The sequence below is a fragment of the Ischnura elegans genome, chromosome 8 (assembly GCF_921293095.1).
Source record: "Ischnura elegans chromosome 8, ioIscEleg1.1, whole genome shotgun sequence".
Classification (NCBI taxonomy): Eukaryota; Metazoa; Arthropoda; class Insecta; order Odonata; family Coenagrionidae; genus Ischnura; species Ischnura elegans.
In genome coordinates, this window is record NC_060253.1 from 82958538 (window position 1) to 82978069 (window position 19532).

At 39.2% G+C, this 19532-nt stretch overlaps 1 protein-coding gene across 1 annotated transcript in view; it reads left to right on the forward strand.

The window, feature by feature from the left end:
* Positions 1 to 15225: 15225 nt before the first annotated feature.
* LOC124163405 (parathyroid hormone/parathyroid hormone-related peptide receptor-like) overlaps positions 15226 to 19532 on the forward strand; it is a 49796-nt gene continuing 45489 nt past the window's right edge. The window contains exon 1 of the mRNA XM_046540290.1: positions 15226 to 15487. Coding sequence (XP_046396246.1) covers positions 15242 to 15487 — 246 coding nt within the window. The 5' untranslated portion in view covers positions 15226 to 15241. The remainder of the gene's footprint in view (positions 15488 to 19532) is intronic.

Genomic DNA, 19532 nt, shown 5'->3' on the forward strand with positions numbered 1-19532 from the left:
GCCATTGTAGACCAGAATCAACGTGCAATTTTGAAATCCTTGGTTTTCGAAGATTGGCGTACTTTATAAGCCAGCGCGCCCACTCGAGGGTCAAGCGTGGGGAAGAGAGTTGACGGTAAGAGCGTGAGAAGGGTTGGGAATTTTGAGCTGACCGTTGGTCTGTGGTGAAGTAGGGCGGGGGAAGGAGGGGATGGTGACTGTCCTCCGGTTGCTCGGAAGGATTTTTTCCCGATTAGCTGAGGGAGGTCAAGGAGCGGGGAATGGAAGGTAAATAAGCTCTTATAAAAAATTTTTTTTTTAAAACCAGCCTTTATATTTAGATTACAGGGGATGAGCAACGTTTATATATGACACAAAGCAAAAAAACTCAGTGACCCCGAAAAACCAAAAGTGACGTATTAAAAAAGTCACTATATTTATTAAATTTTCAGTGAATGGTAAGCCCCATATGTTTCAAAATGCCACCCCTATGCTTTTAAATGCCTACTATGTGGATATGCCTAAAGTGGATACCTTTTACTGTGGTCGCAAAACACGAAAATCGACCATTTGGAACTTCTTAGATCAAAAACATGTTTTGGGGGGCTATAGGTTGACTGGGGGGTGGTTAAAGGGGGGTTGGAGAGAAAAAGTTATATTTTCATGTATTGTCATCGGAAATGAAGTGTGCAAAATTTCAGCGTTTTTGCTTCACAGGAGTCAAATTTGAGTTACAAGATTTGTACCAGACAAACAGACAAACAAACAGACAAACAGACAGGTTGGTGAGTTGATATAAAGGCTGGAAAAAAATGGTCATTAGTGATATTCGATGCCTCGACACCTTAAAATAAAAAGTGGGCCGCCGCAAAAGAAATGCGAAAAATAGAGTCGACATCAAACTCACTCGACCCGTTTCACTTAAGAGTTCCACCTTATTCGCGCTCCGAGAGAGAGTTTTAGGTAAGAAGTCGTTTCATATGCACGTAAATTAAGATAGAGAAACAAAAACTGGGCGAGGTGGATGCATTCTGTTATTTGGGAAGCAGAATAACAAGTGATGGGAGAGGCTAGAAAGAAATTATCAGCGGAATAGCCCGAGCGAAGAGAGCATTTTACCAAAACGGAGACCTGCTGACAGCGGGAAACTTTAACATGGAAGTAAAGAAACCTATTTTTTTTAAACCTATTTTAAAAAGACCTATTTTTACACGCTTTTATTAAAGGAACCGAATGGCTTTGGAAGAGTAGGTGTGCACGAAAAGGGTCGAGTTAATCTGAGGATATTCATGTAAGATTTAATAAAGAAAAGGCAGGGGAAGTGTCTGATCTTCTGTCTAGAGCTCTCTATTTTGTACGGAAACGTGGACAGTGTGGGGATCGGGTTGGTTAGAGTCTCGGTTTCCCAGCTCGTAGGCCCGGGTTAAAATTCCGACGGTGGCAGAGATTTTTAGAATTTTCAGAGATTGCTTGGTCCCTGATTGAGTTTCGTGTTGTTTAAAATTTATTTATTAGATCTGACCTCTCAAAATACATAATCATTCAATTATGTATGCATGTGCACATTATCCAAGCAAGATATGCCCATGATAAATATATATATATATATATATATCTATGCTAAAGGTAGTATCAAAAGCTAAAAATGAATATCAGTCAAGCCTTTGGAGATGATTCAACCCGATATTAATGTGTAATAAGGCTGGTCTCTGATCAGATCCAAACTTTTCGTTAAAAGGCTGTGATTTTGTCAACAGTATTTTACATTATCAATGCTTCTACTGTTTGCTCTGGCCATGGAGAGACACATCATCAACCCAATTTTTTGGCGTACTCAAAATATTTACAGAATTTTTTTCGCATGGTTTTTTATTTTTATTTATTGTATTTTGAGTATTTTTTTTCTTTTGCCGCGCCAAATACACCAAACCGACCGAAGGTAATTTTAATTTCATCCATTTTCAGATGTTCCCAATTGACTCCATGCTGCTTTTTTACTGTATTTATTCAAGGTTTTGTGGCGAGTTGGGGATATGGCGTGACTTCCAAAACTTTTTCCAAGCTCCTCATGAAACGTGCGTAAAATGTGGACCGTGGTCTTTCCTCTGGAACATATCTGGCTTAGAGAGAGTGACGTTACGTTTTCGCGTATCGTCGTCGGATTTTTTTTTCAATATATACATCACCCGTCTTTATCGGAGTCTGCATAGGGATTTGCGCATCCCTTCCATTTCTCACCATGGTTCGGGTTTTCAATCTCAGGACAGGGAGCGCCTCTTGAGCCCCGGCGGAGAAAGGAGGAACCTCGCACCCATCGGTGGAAGGAGAGTGATTCAATCACCTATCGAGAGCATGGATTTATTCTTCCACCACCTCCAGCCCACATTCTCCGCGATAACGGCTCCTATCCCTCCTTACAGCCTGAAACGTCCTCTCATGGTTTACAGAGACCAATCTAAGGAAGAAAATGTCACGGTATGAGGCAAAACTGCTCATCCAACTAGATGTCCTATGACTCAAATACATTCCTCAACATCGCCACTTATGCTTTTGGACAAAATCTGAGTTTTCATATTGTTGTACCTTATTCTAAGTTCACATACATAGTAAAACAGGGTATCGCAGCAGCTAATGCATTTATTTCATTTATAACATTTCTCTAAACTCGCTTTTTTGTTTGTCGCCTTGTAAGGGTCAAATCTTGCCACTCAATTTTAACCCACTTTTTAAAGAGCTATGAAGCTGAAATTTTCAAGTAAACTCAGAGCTAGAAAGGAATAAAATATGCTAACACTATTATTATTGTTGGAACTGTATCTCGATTTTTATTTATAATTGAAAATAAAATGCTTCTATGGATAAAAATGGCCACCCAAATCCAATACCAGCGCTGCGATCATTACAAGGAATGAATTCGTTTGTCAAAGTGAAATTTCGGCTCCAATTATAGAAATACATCAGATGATTGCTTTTACATTGTGGTTCTTCATATAAGACATTGATCGATTGCAAGAATTTGTGTATTTTGAAAAAGAAGAAAAAAAATTAGTGTAAAAATAAATTTATATAAAAATATTTTTCTCGCGAACTAAAAAAAATAGTTTTCTTTAAGCCTGACGAAGTCTCTAAATAAATTGAGTCATGTACAACGAAAAACGTTCGGAGCATGTTCGGATATAATTCCATTTTAATTACTGGTAAGAATACATTGAGTGCGATAGTGGGACCTGCGCCCAACGTTCTTCGTTGTATATGAATAAATTTATTTAGATAATCTTTCAAGCTCATAGAAAATTTAGTTAATTCTTTTTAGTTCACGAGAAAAGTGTTACTTTGTAAAAAAAAAGTTATTTTTATGTTATTACATTATTTTCAACCAGAAATAGTATTACTGAGAATGCGAATTTTCAAATACCGCTCTTCATTGCCCATTAGCGATGAAATTCTAGCTGTGTTAGTTTGCTATTTCTCCTTACTTTCTCTTATATTCGATAAAAAATTTCATGAGGGCATCAAAATAACTGCATCCTAGAATGTCGGCACGAAAAATATTTCTATTTTCAATCTCATCGCAAAGAAAATAACATAAAACAATGGGTTCAATTTCAAATTTTCAAAACAAAATTCAATTTCAAAAGTCAAATGTTGTCCAAGAGAGCGCCTCTCACTACAAGGGGAAATTTTATCACCTATATAAGCTACATGTGCACTTGACCAAGGGCGTACCCAGGATCATAACTTTGAATGTAAACTGTCACATTGGCTCCCTATGACCATCTAAATCCTAACCATCTCGGATACTGACTTAGATATGATGAAATAATACCCATCTAGTGGGAGAAGCCCAAAATATAAGAGCGACACGCACAGCGATATTCGTCCGGTTATTTTTGGGCCCCCCCTCGAAGTCATTATTAAGTACCTTGATAATGACTATATGTGTACTAGTCAAAACCGTGGGTCGGAACAATAAAAGTTTTTGTAGAACATTACTAAATGATTTATGTAGCACATTATATATGTGGTTCCAAATGCGTACCCAGGATCACAACTAGGGGTGGCAAGCCAAGGGACTTATGAGATTATTTCCTTGAAAAAATAGTTTTATTTTAGTCACATATCTTATACACGTCATTTTTCGTGGGTTTAAAGAAAATTTGTTGAATGCTTTGGTTTCAATTCAGTACTGATTTTGCTTAAAGAATTTTGCGATTTTTTTTCTCCTGGGGGAGGCAGCAGCCCCCCTCCCTCGCTAGGTACGCCCATGGACTTGACCTTAACACGATCACTAAAGAATTTGGTGCCAGAAACAAAGTGCATGTCATTTTCGAGAAAATTTCAAATTATGATCATTAAACTGTACCGTAAACTGTGGTGACTTGGTCTCAACAGTCGGAGAATGATAAAAGCGGTTTCACCTCTAGTACAAGGTTACTGGTTGAGCTAATTTTCATTTATTCCTATAGTATTGTCAAGTACTTCCACACTGGATAGTTAGGTTGAGTTCCTATGCTATAAGATTGAATTATCCACAATCTGCTTGGTCTATATCTTCGATGGATATCTTCTAACCATGGTGGTGGTTCGTGTGGTCATGTCTGCTAGTTGTTCATTGATCGATTTTGATCATACTTCAAATGGTAACTTTCTGACATAAAGCCATAGTTTAACTAAATATCAGTTATTTCAACTTTGTCCTAATTTGTTCTGATTTCCCTCATTTCCTATTGGTATTTAATCTTTTTCGGTAAATGGCGGAATCGGAAGAGTTTTTTTTACGTTTTCTGCAGTAATTTGTTCTCTGCTTAACTCATTAATTATATCGTCCAGGTAATAGGGTTGTTCAAGCCTATCAGAACGGTCTCAAAAAACGAATGGATATCACTTCTGATGTAATTTCATTTTGATTGGGATTAATTACAGATGCGTTGAAAAAGTAATGGTGGAATTATTAGCAATCAAAATTCGAACAATTTCAACGCCGCCAAAAACGGTCCGCCATCTTGAAATAGAGGTGATGACGTAGAAAGCCTGTACGCCTGGCCTGTACCCTCGATGCCAAGCTGAGCACTCTGCATGCCGACAAGGTTATTCCTTATTTTGAAATGGACTATGTTGTGCATGAAACTTCCGGATGGATCAAGGCGACATAAAATCCATTCTTCAAGTTATGCAGGCAACGTATGTAGCGTTGACAGGAATTGAAAGTTTTGTATAGCTGCATTTGCTAGGAAACTGCGTGCAGTGAACTTTCATTATGCCTCTAGTACAATTTGTGCCCTTAATGTACCCCTAAGTGAATGATTGCATATAGAAGATGAAGTAAAGAGTGAAGCGACAAGTGAAGTGAGTTGTGAATGTAACATCTTCGACGAAATTATTTATTTCTTCCATGCTGGTTCAATCAACCCTATACATTTCGATCTAAGGTATCTAACTATTGCGAAGGGGATATGTTTCATATTTGAGCTAGTTGTACTTTAGGGATACATCGAACGCATATTAATTTTCATTCGTTTGTTCGCTTCTAAGTTCTGTTTGATTTTATTACCTATTGCCAATTCATTTTGAGCATTCGCCTGTGTTTACATTTCACGAATTTCGTTGCGCTGTTGTTTGTTTTGGTCATATTTTGGTTACGGTGAGAGTGAAAGTGAAATTCGAAGTTTTTTGATGTTACAATAACTGGTTAAGCTAGTTTAATACTTTGTTTCAGCCTATTCATTTCATTGTCTTCGCAATGTCAATGTGAAATAACGTAAACTGATTCTAAGTCGTTAGTGATGAGTGGGAAGTGAGGTGTGGAGAATCCTTTCGAACTTCAAGGAGTGCAAATTCTTTTAGTGTGTGCAGAGTGATTGGAAAACCGATTGTCATGTTTGATTAGTGTTACATAACAGTGTTTTATATTTATTGTGAGCCAAGTTTTTCATTGAATCAGTTGATTCGGAATATACTGATTATAAGTATCAAAAAGACAGCTCGTGAAATGTGTGCGTTGTAGTGCTATTTGTGATATGATGAGCAATAAATATGTACAAGTAAGGGTAATTTTTCTTATTATTACTCTTATTGAAGGATAAATTTGGATTTTCTTTAAACACTGATCTGGCGGCAGACGCTGGATCTTTAAAAAAAAGTGGAATAACCCTGCTGAGCCACTTAAACAATACTGCAGTAGGGCGTCTACAGGAACCTTATTAACTTACTCAGGGCTACGAATTCTTTTCTTCTAAAATTATATGTGACGTTTTATATTACTGTCCTAATTCTGACAGAAATTACTAAGTTATTCATTTTGCTTTTGAAAAAATTCAAAAGTATCTGGTATTTCTGTTGCTATGACAACTAGGACAAAGTTCTATCTCGATCATTGCGTTTCTCATGTTTTTCAGTGGAAACTTTCGTGGTGAAACATTATTCAATATCCGGCAATGTCGTTATTCAATATTCATGCTTTAGTGCTCAGATGTTCTTATTTGGCTGATATCCTGTTTTCTGCAAACATGAAAATGGTGTTTTATTCAGGGCTGTTATCTGTTTCGGGTGGTATTTTTTTCAGTGATGTTACACATAGAATTTTCATTGTCCATTCGTAAAAATTTTAGCTATTTCATATCAATGTCTGCTCGTGGAGGTTTTTTACGCATAATTAATCAAACGTGGTTCTAATTTCTAGCGATACCGTTCAGTTTTAAAAATTTCTTGGAGGTTGGTCGGTAAAACAGAATATTACTACTTGCAAATTACAACATTCATGCAAATTTTAATTTAATCACTGCACATGAAAAAGTGATTTCTCCATGATACTGGTTTCTGAATGAAAAGTAAATAAATTCATTTTTTAATATTACTATACTTAATGAGCGTGGTTTTAAAATAACATACTCTAATAGAGAAAGATAAATTTCGTCTGAAAGCATAAGCGGCGTAGCTCAATCTGGGAAACTTTTTTGACTCATTGTACAATGTACAAATGCCGTGACGTGGTTGAAATACCTTATAATGCCCTATTTTTTGCGCGTAAATATATCCGCAACTTCTACCACTAGCGAAGAAGCGCTCGTATCAGTTTAGAATTATCCGGCAAGCTCGCGTATTTCTCAAAGTGAAAAGAAGTTGATACGCTTCGTTGGATTAGATTCATTAATTTTCGGAAGAAATAGGGACGCCCGGGTTCCGGTTTTATCCTTAGGGGTAGGCATACTCTCGGTACATGCAGCTAGTTAAAAGGCTCAACAAAGTCCATCCGTCTGACCATTATCCTTTATCGCGGGCATCTTCTGCTTGGCTGGAGCAAACAGGGCGGGATTTATCACCGTCCCATTGAAAGGTGCTGGAAGAACTTGGACAAGGAATAAATGGCGTAGGAAAGTAAAAAGAAGAGAGAGGAGTTGCCCACGTCAAGAAAGATCTATGGTTGCCTTCGCTGCAGCCCTGAACACATTTTCCGTGGCTTCGAGCCCTCCACCATATTTCCGCGGCCAACTTTGCTACCAGCAAACATAATTGACTGAATTGTGTACAGTCAGGCAATCTATTACCGCTGTCAACCAGTAGCGGTCGCTAAAGATGGAAAATATCTCATAAGACTAGTCATAGAGGGATCGAGAGGTGGCTAGATTTTTGGCTCCCTACCCCGTGGACTCAGGTTGAAATCCCGGCAGTAGCAGAGAATTTTCAGAAACTGCCCCATCCCTTCTAGAATGTTGCGTGGAGGATATTTTTTAAGAGGAGCACTCCGTCCGTCGGATGGGACGTTAAGTGGTGGTTCCCTTGGCATTTTTCGTTAACAGTGGGCTAATTTCGACGCCGGGTTTTTTCTCCACCCTTCCATCTTGGTATAATGACCACAGCTGTCGGTCGCCTCCTCCAAATACCATACCATCCCGACTAGCCAGAACCAGAATCTGATGATTGGTAATATCTACACACATACGTTTACTACCACGCAAGCTGCCTCAATAGGCGTTTCGAATGGATTGTTAGAACACCATCCTTTAAAAAAATAAAAAGAATATAATAAAGAAAACACGATTTTCGAGCTGAGTCCCACATAGCATTTATTTAATCCTTTATTTTTCGGGGAAAAATAATTCCAATAACTATCCTTTCCAAAAAATATCTCTCTTAATTTAATGACTTGCCGTCGGCGACTACCTGCGTCTACCGCGACTATGAAATATCTTTGTTTTAATTGGTTATTTTACGAATGATGATTATGCCGGAATAAATTTCGGTAATGGATCATATTTTACTCACGTTTTCGGGGCGAATTAAGGCATGCATCTAAACTCATGAATAATTTTCTGTTTCTGCTGGCGGATCCTGTGACTATACCAGCCCAAGAATATTCGCTGTGTTGCCAATTTCACCCTGGATTTTGTTGATATCGAAGTGGTTGAAAATGAGTAAGAAACTGTTTTAAGGCTTATGTGCACACCTTATTTCGGCTAGTTATCATTTACATTCAAGGAACTGTCTCTCACTTATTGCAATACGTGAAAAAAATATAGTATCGAACCTTAACTACAATGAATATTTAAATAAAAACATTAAACCATATAACTTTTATTTAAATTTAAAAAACAGCATTAATAATTAAATATGAATAAAATTTAATATAAGATAAGATTTAAGATACATAAATGTTTGTCACTACCTTTGGGATAAGGAATAAAAACAAAAAGGACAGGGTATGTAATGTTGGTAAAATAACCAACCTCAATGTATATTATCACGGCTGAGATATTGAAATAAAATTGAAGAATGATTTCCAATTTGACTTGGGAAGTATCTCGCCCTAACTACCTTAAAATATTTGCCCCCTCACCCGTAAAAATATTTGGAACCCCATAACCCCTGATAAAAGGATTGTATCTGTTTATGGTTATTCATCCTTAAATATAGACCGTACGTACAAGTTCTAACCTCGCGTGGTGCATATGTTTAAGGCGCCGTAGATCATTGTGGCCTCTTGCGTATGATAGAGGGTGCAATAAAGAGTTGTTTTATTGATCCATGTTTTGGGAAATAAGTATTAAAAAATACTAAATAATGGGATATTTAATTTTACCCAGTCAATAAATTGAATCCATTATCAGCACAGATGAAATTACGGTATCCATTCGCAGGTAAAAGCTGAGTGATGCCAAGATTCCACTTTAATGGGTATGATTTTTCCTAATAATTAATTATGAGAGGGTGGTTGGGTGAAATGGACTACTTACGACCAAATATTTCTAATTTATTATGTACATGTTTAGTTCAAAAAGTTAGTTTTGGTTAGGATTTAGAAAATACTCGATTGGCAGACTTATAAAAAACTAAACTTATAAAAAATAAAGATATAAAATTTATAAAAAATTCAGATTAAATAAAATTTAAAATTCAATAAATATCACTAACTCTGTGTTTTCTCATCTAGCGATGGTAATTTTGGATGACAATAGATCTCACCCCGCGCTAAACCACAGCGTGTTTCATAATATGTATTATTTAGGTAATAGTTATAGTGTATTCAATGTACACATTCTAGAAATGAAACTAGATTAGAATCAAAACTCAGAATAAGGAATAACCAGCCAAAAAAGTCAGAAGATACTTTAATTTTATCGGCAGGTTTTATAATGAGTGCTAAGAAATTGGCGTAAGAGAATATTGTAAAAATCGATTATTAGAGTTTTTCGCCAAAAAGAACCAAGACTTCTATGATAGAGGCACTATGAAGGTACTTTTAAAATAGCTAAAATTTCTAGAACAAAACGGTACATGTTTCACCCATATTGGAAAAACTGAAAAATGTTAGATGAAGTCTTGAAGTGCACGAAAAAATATAATAGATATCTTTCTCCCCAGCCTATTGAAGTCGCAGAAACCAGGTACATGTACACTTTATTGATATCAGCCAATTTTATTATTTATTTCTCTGGATAGCTATAATGAAGTAGTATTATTTCCTTTCTGCTGCGTTTCTGTACATTTTAAAATGGTGCGTGTAAGCTTACTTAGTAGAACTAGGTGCATTTATACCACTACAATGACATAAGCCAATTTTATTATTTGTTTCTATTGATAGGTATAATGAAGTAGTATTATTACCTTTCTGCTGCGTTTCTGTACATTTTAAAATGGTGCGTGTAGGCTTACGTAGTAAAACTAGGTGCATTTATACCACTACATTGACTTAAGCCAATTTTATTATTTGTTTCTATTGATAGGTATAATGAAGTAGTATTATTACTAGAGATGCGTGAAAATCGCAAATGCGATAAATGCGACATATATGCTATGACTGGACTTTTATGATATTTTTACGCAAATTTACCTCTTCGACGGCAAAATTCGTACATTTTGTGCCGAGCGCAGTTTAAATGCTCCGCCGACACTCACCGCTTAAAGCATGTGAGCGAATGGCCAGCTGCTAGTTGGCTGGGAGTCTACGTGGCCGCGAACTACAAGTGGGCGCGGGCAAGCTACACCTCCGCCACTAAATGTCTTATTCCTTAATTTGATGTTATGCAACAAAATTATTTAAAATATTCTGTATTTTGTCATATAACTGTGTTTCACTACATTTTATCTACCTCATTATGAAAATAAAAAATAGACGCTACTAAATGCGATAAACTGTTCTTGAAAGTGCGACAAAATATAAATGAAAGTGCGATTTTCACGTATCTCTAATTATTACCTTTCTGCTGTATTTCTGTACACTTAAAAATGGTTCGTTTAAGCTTATCTCTCTTAATATGCATTATTTCGTAAATTCAGTCATCAAATTAATCAGCGGATGAAATTTGGCCGCCATGTTTTTGTCGGGTGCAGGACTGATTCAGGTACCCTACATCAAGTAGAGGCCGTATAGCTGTTGAAACGGCAACATGTAGGGATTGTTGTGGTGCATGTACAGCGTGATCGGTTTATGTTGGGGATGATGACGTATCGAGGGTCGGCAGGATCGGCTAAGAATACGGCCCTTTTAGGTCAAAAAAGATATCAAGTGATATCGTTTTGAAGGATCTAAGGTTTTCCCGGCGAATAGACTGGAGGAAGAGCTCTCGGGTTTCCAGCCGGGTCCAAGGGTTTTTCTGCACCGACGTTTCGAAGGCTAAGTCTGCCATCGTCTTCAGGGTGAATCCCATGAAGATGATCCCATTCACCCTGAAGACGATGGCAGACTTGCCCTTCGAAACGTCGGTGAAGAAAAACCCTTGGCCCCTGCTGGAAACCCGAGAACTCTTCCTCTTGATATCGTTTTGACATAAAGCGATACCAACAAGATATCACTATTCTGCTTGGTCATGCTCGCCGGGTCGCCTGAAAAAATCGTACCACTCTTACAGCTGTTGAGATTCATACCATAATTTTATCTGAGCTCGCTCTTTTCAACTTTCCGATGACCTCTTCTTTAAACTCCAAGGGACCTTAAACTCACGGTATTGAAATTTTTGAAGGTTGTTTATAGTGGGCTCCGGAAAATATCTCAACGGTTCTTGAATGGCCAACAATTTTCATACCAATAGAATGGGAATAGAGTTCCATTGGTATGAAAATTGTTGAACATTCCATACAAAGCTAATTTCTATTGCCACTTCGATCGCATTTTAACTGGTTGTGCGGCCAAATGTCCGCGGCGTGGTGATGTGTGCGATGCAACCAGTCGCGCCGACTCCATGGGGCCTGGGGCGCCCGAGCCCCCTCGAAAATTCGTTATGGGGGTGAGGAAAAAAATGCGTCAGGCTTGTCAATTTTCCCCGGAGTGGCCAGTTATCGAGAGTCGGATTTTAGCGATCTAATGTTGATCATATGACTCTTCTAAAAAGCTTTAAAAAACTTTAAAACCCACCATTTTTTTTAATTTCCCGGAGCAGGACCATCTGTATATGCACCCCGATATTTTTTATAACTCGGCATCCCTGAATGCGGCCTACTTTTTTCCAATATTTTGCAGTGAAAAGTTTATAATTACGAGAAATAGCATTGAAAAATTATGAATTTCATAGATCACAAAATCATGCATATAAATTTCGGTAAACACCCCTAATTACACCTTATTTCCCCGTGAAATTCGGATCACTTTGTCGATCATCGACACAAGTGGCGACTTTTGTAAAGATATTTAAATTCGCGGTGTGTGAAAACACATTTAGAGAGCGACTTGAGGATGCTCTTTTGTAATATGCGTGCCACGAATATTACATTGGAGCATGGGCGTACCCAGCGAGGGGTAAAGGGGGGCAGCCGTCCCCCTCCACCCCTAGAGGCAAAAATCGCAAAAGTCTTTATGCAAAATCAGTACGGCATTGAAAAGAAAGTATTCAACAAATTTTCTTTAAAACCACGAAAAATGATATATATATTAGTATAAGATATGTAACTAAAATAAAACTATTTTTTCGAGGAAATAATCTCATAAATCCCATGCCTTGCCCCCCTTAGACCATGGCTTGCCCTCCCCATAGACCATGGCTTGCCCTCTATTTATGATCCTGGGTACGCCCTTGCATTGGAGGATTCTCAAGTCTGCCGCTAGAATTTTTGTCGCGTATTAAAATCAGATTTTAAAATCGCTACTCGCGGCGCTACCCGTCGTCTATATCCACTTTTCACGAAAGCATACACGGCAGTGATATGTAACTGAGCCGATAAATCACGTAAACCACGCATTTAAGGCATGTAATGCGATTTTATCCAAAACTGCCTCCCAAATTCGCAACTGCACGTAGTTCCGAACGACGGCGCGCGACGGTGGCGCCCCTTCTAGGTTCGGATATTAGGTGGATTTATAGTCGGCCCCAATGGTACAGAGTGCAAGTGGACTGGCGCTCTGTGGCCGTGGCATTGTCCGAAAGCGGCCTCTGAATCGACGAAATTCAACTCCGCGAGAGATAAGAAAGAGAAGAAAGGTCAAACCATAGGACGGAAACGAATTATGTCCGTTAACAATCATTTTAGTATTTCATTTTGGGAATATTTGATATCGTGAGTCGCTTCCTGATTTGTTTCTGTAGCATACCAGTTATGGGTTTAAAACGATGTACCATCTAATTGGTGTGATGTGTGAAAAGCAGAGAATAGATTTTCACCAATGCTGATGCCACAGATGGACAAAAGGTTCATGAAACAAAGACACATCTTTTAGGATTAGCAAATGGAGAGTTTGGCTACTATTTCAAATGGAAAAAAAATAAAATAATCTTATTTATGTCCATATTCGTGATTGAAATGTGTCCAAATTGCATCCAAAATGGTGAACGCAACGCGCTGACTTAGCTCACTTTCTCTACTCATACGAATCTGAGTTAGGCGGATCTGAATTCGGCTGGGAAATTTAGTGAATTACTAGACTCGTATAATACGAACTTCGTCGTCAGCTGGGAGTGTCATCTATCCATCCAAGAGAGGAACGAGGCTGTCTTCTTTCATCTCAACCTTTTCTTCGCCTCCTCCACGCCTATATATCCCTCCCTGACAGCCCTCGATCGGGAAGATTACCTCGTCGGCTGTCATTCGACTTCGCAGACGGCGGAAATGGTATAAAAGATAGAGAAAAGAGCTCGAGCCCCTTTCGCACCGGTTGAAGAGGAACTACTGCGACATAAGTCCCGAAGGAGATCGCAGCAGATCCAAATTCTCACAGTCTTAGGGCGTTTTCAAAACCGTAGTGAATGTTTTCGATTGGCCTCGAAATCGAGTTAAATTGATTTCGAGTTCACTCGAAAATCGTGGATAGCGATCTCATGTGACCCTTTTCAAATTACCTCCAACAGGCGAGATAGTGGGACTACACCAAGAAGGTTGTAAATGGGCAATTCCATCAGTGACGGAATTACCTTAAGAGAAAACTATACAATAAGATATTTCGATAAAATTTTAAAATACATAAGGATTGCAAAATTTCTAAATGTACATGATCAAAAAAACTTTTATGAAGGTGGTGCTTGTATACAGAAACAAAATTAATTATCGAAATACCTTCTAAATATGCCCAAAGTTAACATGTGACGGAATTACTTCCAGGTCAACCTCCTAAGCGTAATGTTTTCAAACATCTTCAAAGGTCTGTGAATCGAAGTATAAGTTGAAATCTTTTCATAAGACTCTGAATAATGTTTCAAATACTGATTTCATAAAATTCAATCATTTAGCTGTTGATTAATCAAGATAAAATGTTTCCAGCCTAAATTTTAATTCGACAGAAAAAGTTGACATTTTCATGGAATCGCCCAAATATCTGGACCACTGGTTTCGAGCGTGGAGCGAAGTGTTGCCGGAATGGGGGTGCTTGGGTAGGACGAGCCACGCCCACTTTGACCAAAACATTGACAATCTCATAATGGTCAATGCTTACTATTTGGTGAAATTTTCGGTCATAACTCATTAATACATTAAAATAACTTACGGAACACACAATGTGAACCTTTTTTCTTACTTCATTGGCAGGTTTCGCGAAGTTATGACTCAAGCATCTTTTCCCAAGGAAAAATTATTATTGATCACCACGGTTACGTTCCACAACACCGCTCAGCTGAAAATAAAATTTGACGAGAGTAAACTAGTCATTTACCTGCACTTATACTGATATTTAATTTTATTATAACGAACGGGAATATAACAATAACAGTAATAAAGTATATCCCCACCAGTTTAAAGTATACCGGGACTAGGCGCGGTGATAACTTTTAGGGGAGTCACCCGCAATGCACAATCGTGCGAAAGATCCACAGAGAAAAAATCAACCGCCTTGACCGGGATTCGAACCCGGATCCCCCGATTTCCGGTCGAGTGCTCTAGCCAGTTAAGCTACCGAGGCGTCATTCTTCCCTAAATATCCCAGTCGGGTTCCATCCTCAGGGCTAAATAAAAATCGTTTAAAGTCGTTTTAATCGTTTAAAGTTTTAATAAAGTCGTTTAACCCTGAGGATGGAACCCGACTCGTGTTCCGAAACGTCGGCAGAATGGAGGGAGACCACCCGGCCGGAAGCCCGAATAGCCTTTTTCGAATATACTCGCCGGGAAAGTATCAGAGATTACTATTACAGCGAGTGTCTTTCTGATTACGATATGTCCGAGTTTTTGTCAACTTATTGATGCTCCAAAGGAAAAGTCCTTGAGGAAATGAACTATCAATGTAACCCTTGGCTTATAGTGTCCTCAATTGATATTTACCATCAATTTTTAAATATTAATGAGTATTTTTGATTTTAAAGTAACAGATGATTTTCTTGTTTCATCGTAGGTGCGTTGCAAGAGGTAAGACATGGTGCCTTCGATGGCCCCCATCTCGAGCGGGGACGACCAGGATCAGGTGCTTGAACAGGAGCAACTCAAGTGTCTGCGGACCATCGCGGATGCGACCGTTGAAGAGCAGGAGATCTCCTCAACGCCTCTCCCGCCTCTGAGATGTCCCGGCTGGTGGGACGGCATCTTGTGCTGGGGCGAGGCGGACCCTGGCGAAATGGCCGTCCTGCCCTGTCCCAACTACGTGGCGGGATTCGACGCCTCCGTGAGTACATATTCTGTATTTTTTCATCGAATTAACGCCACGCTTTCGTTCACATTGATTAACGTATGTATTTTTACAGTATATTTCATATTATTATTTATTTATTTATTTATTGATCGCAAGGCTGCGGTCCGTTTCACGCTTCTAGCGCCTAAAGCCTGTCCGTTTAACGCTGTGAAGGTCTCTGAATACGAATATTACTTACACATAGGCCTGGTTACACGATGCATTAACCTGAATGAGTTAATATCTAAATGGGTGTTTTTCATTCATGCGACTCACGCATCGACTTGTGTCGAAATTCACGGACGGAAACGGAAACGGACTCACGGTTCATGAGCCATCGGAAGTTGAAAAAACGTCACTCGTATTAATTCAATTATGTTTTCTGGGTGTCTTTTTTGGGATTTTTTCGACCATTCAAATGTGAATTTTGAGTGTTTTTCGAATTAATAATAAAAAAATTTGTACGAACAGTATTTCTTTTTAAAAAAATCCGTCGATTTTTCGATTAATGGATCTTTTGATTCAGATTTTGATTTTTGTTCGAGAAGTCGAGATTTTCATTTCGATTAACATCGATTGCTCGAAAAATCGATTTTGACCGACATTTATCCATCACAAGTTAGCGAGGTACAGACCGAGGTCGTATGATCAGGCCAATTCGGATCGACCGTGAGGAGGGGAGGGGGTATGTCACGAGGAGAGGTAATTCCCCTTTCTCTCTTGCCATCGTGCGCAGAAGCAAAAATTCGTCATAACTCTCAAATTCCAGCGCGTAATCGTTTGTTGACTTGTATCACAACAATCCACGGCACACATAGAATGGAACACGAGAACCGCAATTCAAGCCGATTTGTGTCGACGTGTGTCGCTGAATGGAAAGCACCTAATGTAGGAACGCTTGAATTGAACACGAAAATGCACCGTGTAACCACCCAACTTGCACGAATGCATGAACAGGAAATAGAACCTGTTCTAATTTGATTCATGCATTGCACACTACCGTACCGAGTGAAACGGTTTTATCTAAGTAAGGCCGGAAAAATTGGAAAGGCACCTCGATCATCTCAATCTGTTGATCTTTCTAAAAAAATGTAGGGGAGCCGAATGGTTGCAAGCGGCTATCCCAAAACTTTAATGTGCGTGCATTTGTAAGTTTTGACTGCTGCGAGGGCGGTTTTTTTTTTCAACCTACGGTCGCTCAGTAAAAACACCTACAAGCGACAGGCGGTTTATTCACTGATAGGGCAATTGCGCGTCCTCCGCAACACACGCTCAAGTCATTTCGGACCTTAAGTTGTTAGTTTGTGGTTAGTAGAATAGAATAGAATTTATTCTTCAAAGACCGTACAAACATGTGTTGGTATAGGAGTCGTCATTTACAAATACAGAAAATATTAACCCAATACAAAAAATGAAATATATATACACATAAACACATTTTAATGCAAGTACTTTAGTAAACTGTCCAGCAAAATTGTAATTGCAAACAAATACATACCAGGTCAAGATATAATTAATGCAAGTTGCAATCTCATTCACTAAACTGCCTCATTTGATTCTCCCGCCTAGTGTGCTCTACGGAGAGAGCCAGAAAACTCGCCGAATGGCTTCAACATTGACATGTCTTGACCTTAATGTCGATGAAAGAAAATGTTTTAATGCACTGTGGCCAGAGTGTGAAACGGTGTGAAAAATTACTTCCATTCCAATTTAAAACAAAAGAAGAGACATGCTGACTTCTGGAAGTATTCTGATCCATGACAACGCCCGTCATCTCGCTGATGCTTCCTAACTGCTCCTTGAGCAACTTCAATGGGGAATTTTCGATCACCCGCCGTGCAATGTCAACCTGGTGCCGTGTGACTTCCATCTTTACGCTGAAATTAAGATGTGGCTCGGAGGTAAGGCTTTTCAAACGGGCGATGAACTTCAGGACGAAGGCAAACTTCATTGGAAGTCATTGGCGGCAACATCCTATTAAAAAGGTATAGTAAAGCTTGTCCATAGGCAGGAACAATTCCTCACTCGCCGAGGCGATTATGTCGAAGGGATACCACAAGTATGCTCAACATTTAGCAATGAAATAATTTTTAATTTATTCTTTTCGTCTTTGGTTCATGAGCCATCGGAAGTTGAAAAAAACGTCACTCGTATTAATTCAATAATGTTTTCTGGGTGTCTTTCTTGGGATTTTGTCGACTATTGAAATGTGAATTTTGAGTGTTTTTCGAATTAATAATTTTAAAAAATTTGTACGAACAGTATTTCTTTTAAAAAATCCGTCGATTTTTCGATTAATGGATCTTTTGATTCACATTTCGATTTTTGCTCGAGAAGCCAAGCTTTTCATTTCGATTAACATCGATTGCTCGAAAAATCGATTTTGGCCGACATTTAGCCATCACAAGTTAGCGAGTTACAGACCGAGGTTGTATGATCAGGCCAATTCGGAACGGCCGTGAGGAGGAGAGGGAGTATGTCACGAGGGGAGGTAATTCCCCTTTCTCTCTTGCCATCGTGCGCAGAAGCAAAAAAATCTCTCCTAATTCACTCCGAGACCTAGCGGAATGTTTTGGCGACTCTCTCTGCGGTCCAGCAAAAAAAATACGCGCTCGTGCTTTTGAAGTCGTTTTACGATAACTTCGAGGAGTCCTTGGCCTCCGTGTGGCAATACTAACTCAAAAATGAACTCTAGAAGTAAACAATCTCCCCGAAAACTCAATGGTATCATTGCTATCGCAACGGAATCACCCAATCAACGCGGTCTGCCATGTCATGGAAATTTTGGAGAGAGGGAGAGTGGGGGATCACCCAACTAGGGGATTTTTTCTGTATTTCCGAAAGAAAATGACCGCATTCGGATATTTGTTTTATCTCTAAATTTAATGGATCAATGAGTCATTCGCTGCTGGAGGCAACAACGATGGCATGTTGGAAATGATCCGTTCCCGTGGATGTGAGACCAGAGTCCTCTGCATTGCACTTTCAGCACTACTCCCTCACCTGGTCGTATTTATCATATGGCTACTTCGTAGTTATTGTTTGACAATCAACAGTGATGGCGCTAAGGATTCGCCCCCTCTCCCGCGAAAATTTTTGTGGGGCCCCTATATAAGTTATGCATCATCATCACTGGTCAACAATCCTAGGATTGGTTTGACGCAGCTCTCCACTCAGTTCTCCTATCAGCTAATCTTTTCACTCCTACGTATTTCTTCTCTTTAACATCTCACTTTACTTGTTCCATATATTTTGTTCGGGGTCTTCCTTTTCCATTCTTGCCTTCCACCTGTCCTTCGACGATTGTCTTCATCAGGCCATCATGTCTCAAGATGTGGCCTATAAGGTTGTTCCGTCTTCTTATTAAGGTTTTCATGAGGCTTCTCTTCTCTCCTACCCTTCTTAGGACTTCCTCGTTACCAACTCGGTCGATCCATTTGATTTTCATCATTCTTCTGTAGCACCACATTTCAAAGGCCTCTATCCTTGCTTTCTCCGCTGCGGTCATTGTCCATGCCTCACTTCCGAATAGGAGCATACTCCAGATGTAGGTTCTTATAAATTGTTTCCTTACTTCCATATTTAATTTTCCCGCTGTGTATAATGTAAATGAATTGCATAATGTAATGTATAATGGAAATGAATTAGAAGCTCACGGTGGCCCCCTTTAGCCGGGGCCCTTATCGCCGCCAATGACCATCTAGAAGACTCTGAACTGAGGCCATATTTTGTATATCCAAACCGATCGGTGCGGCACCGAATCGTCGGGTGGGACGTCACACCGACTCCCGGCAAGCAGTGGTGCGATTCTGTACGAACCCGATCGGGGCGGCACCGACGTGAGGACGGGAGATCGTCGGTAGCCGTACCGACAGCAAAAGGTGTCGGTACGGCCACCGACTAGTGGGTTTCATGAACTCCCCGGTGCGCATTGTACGTTTTATTTTGTTTTTACCTCATCACCGAGTAAATATAGAGGTATGATGAAACTTTATCTTTTCTCCCCCTTTGAATAGGCCACTAATATTCACTGTGTCAT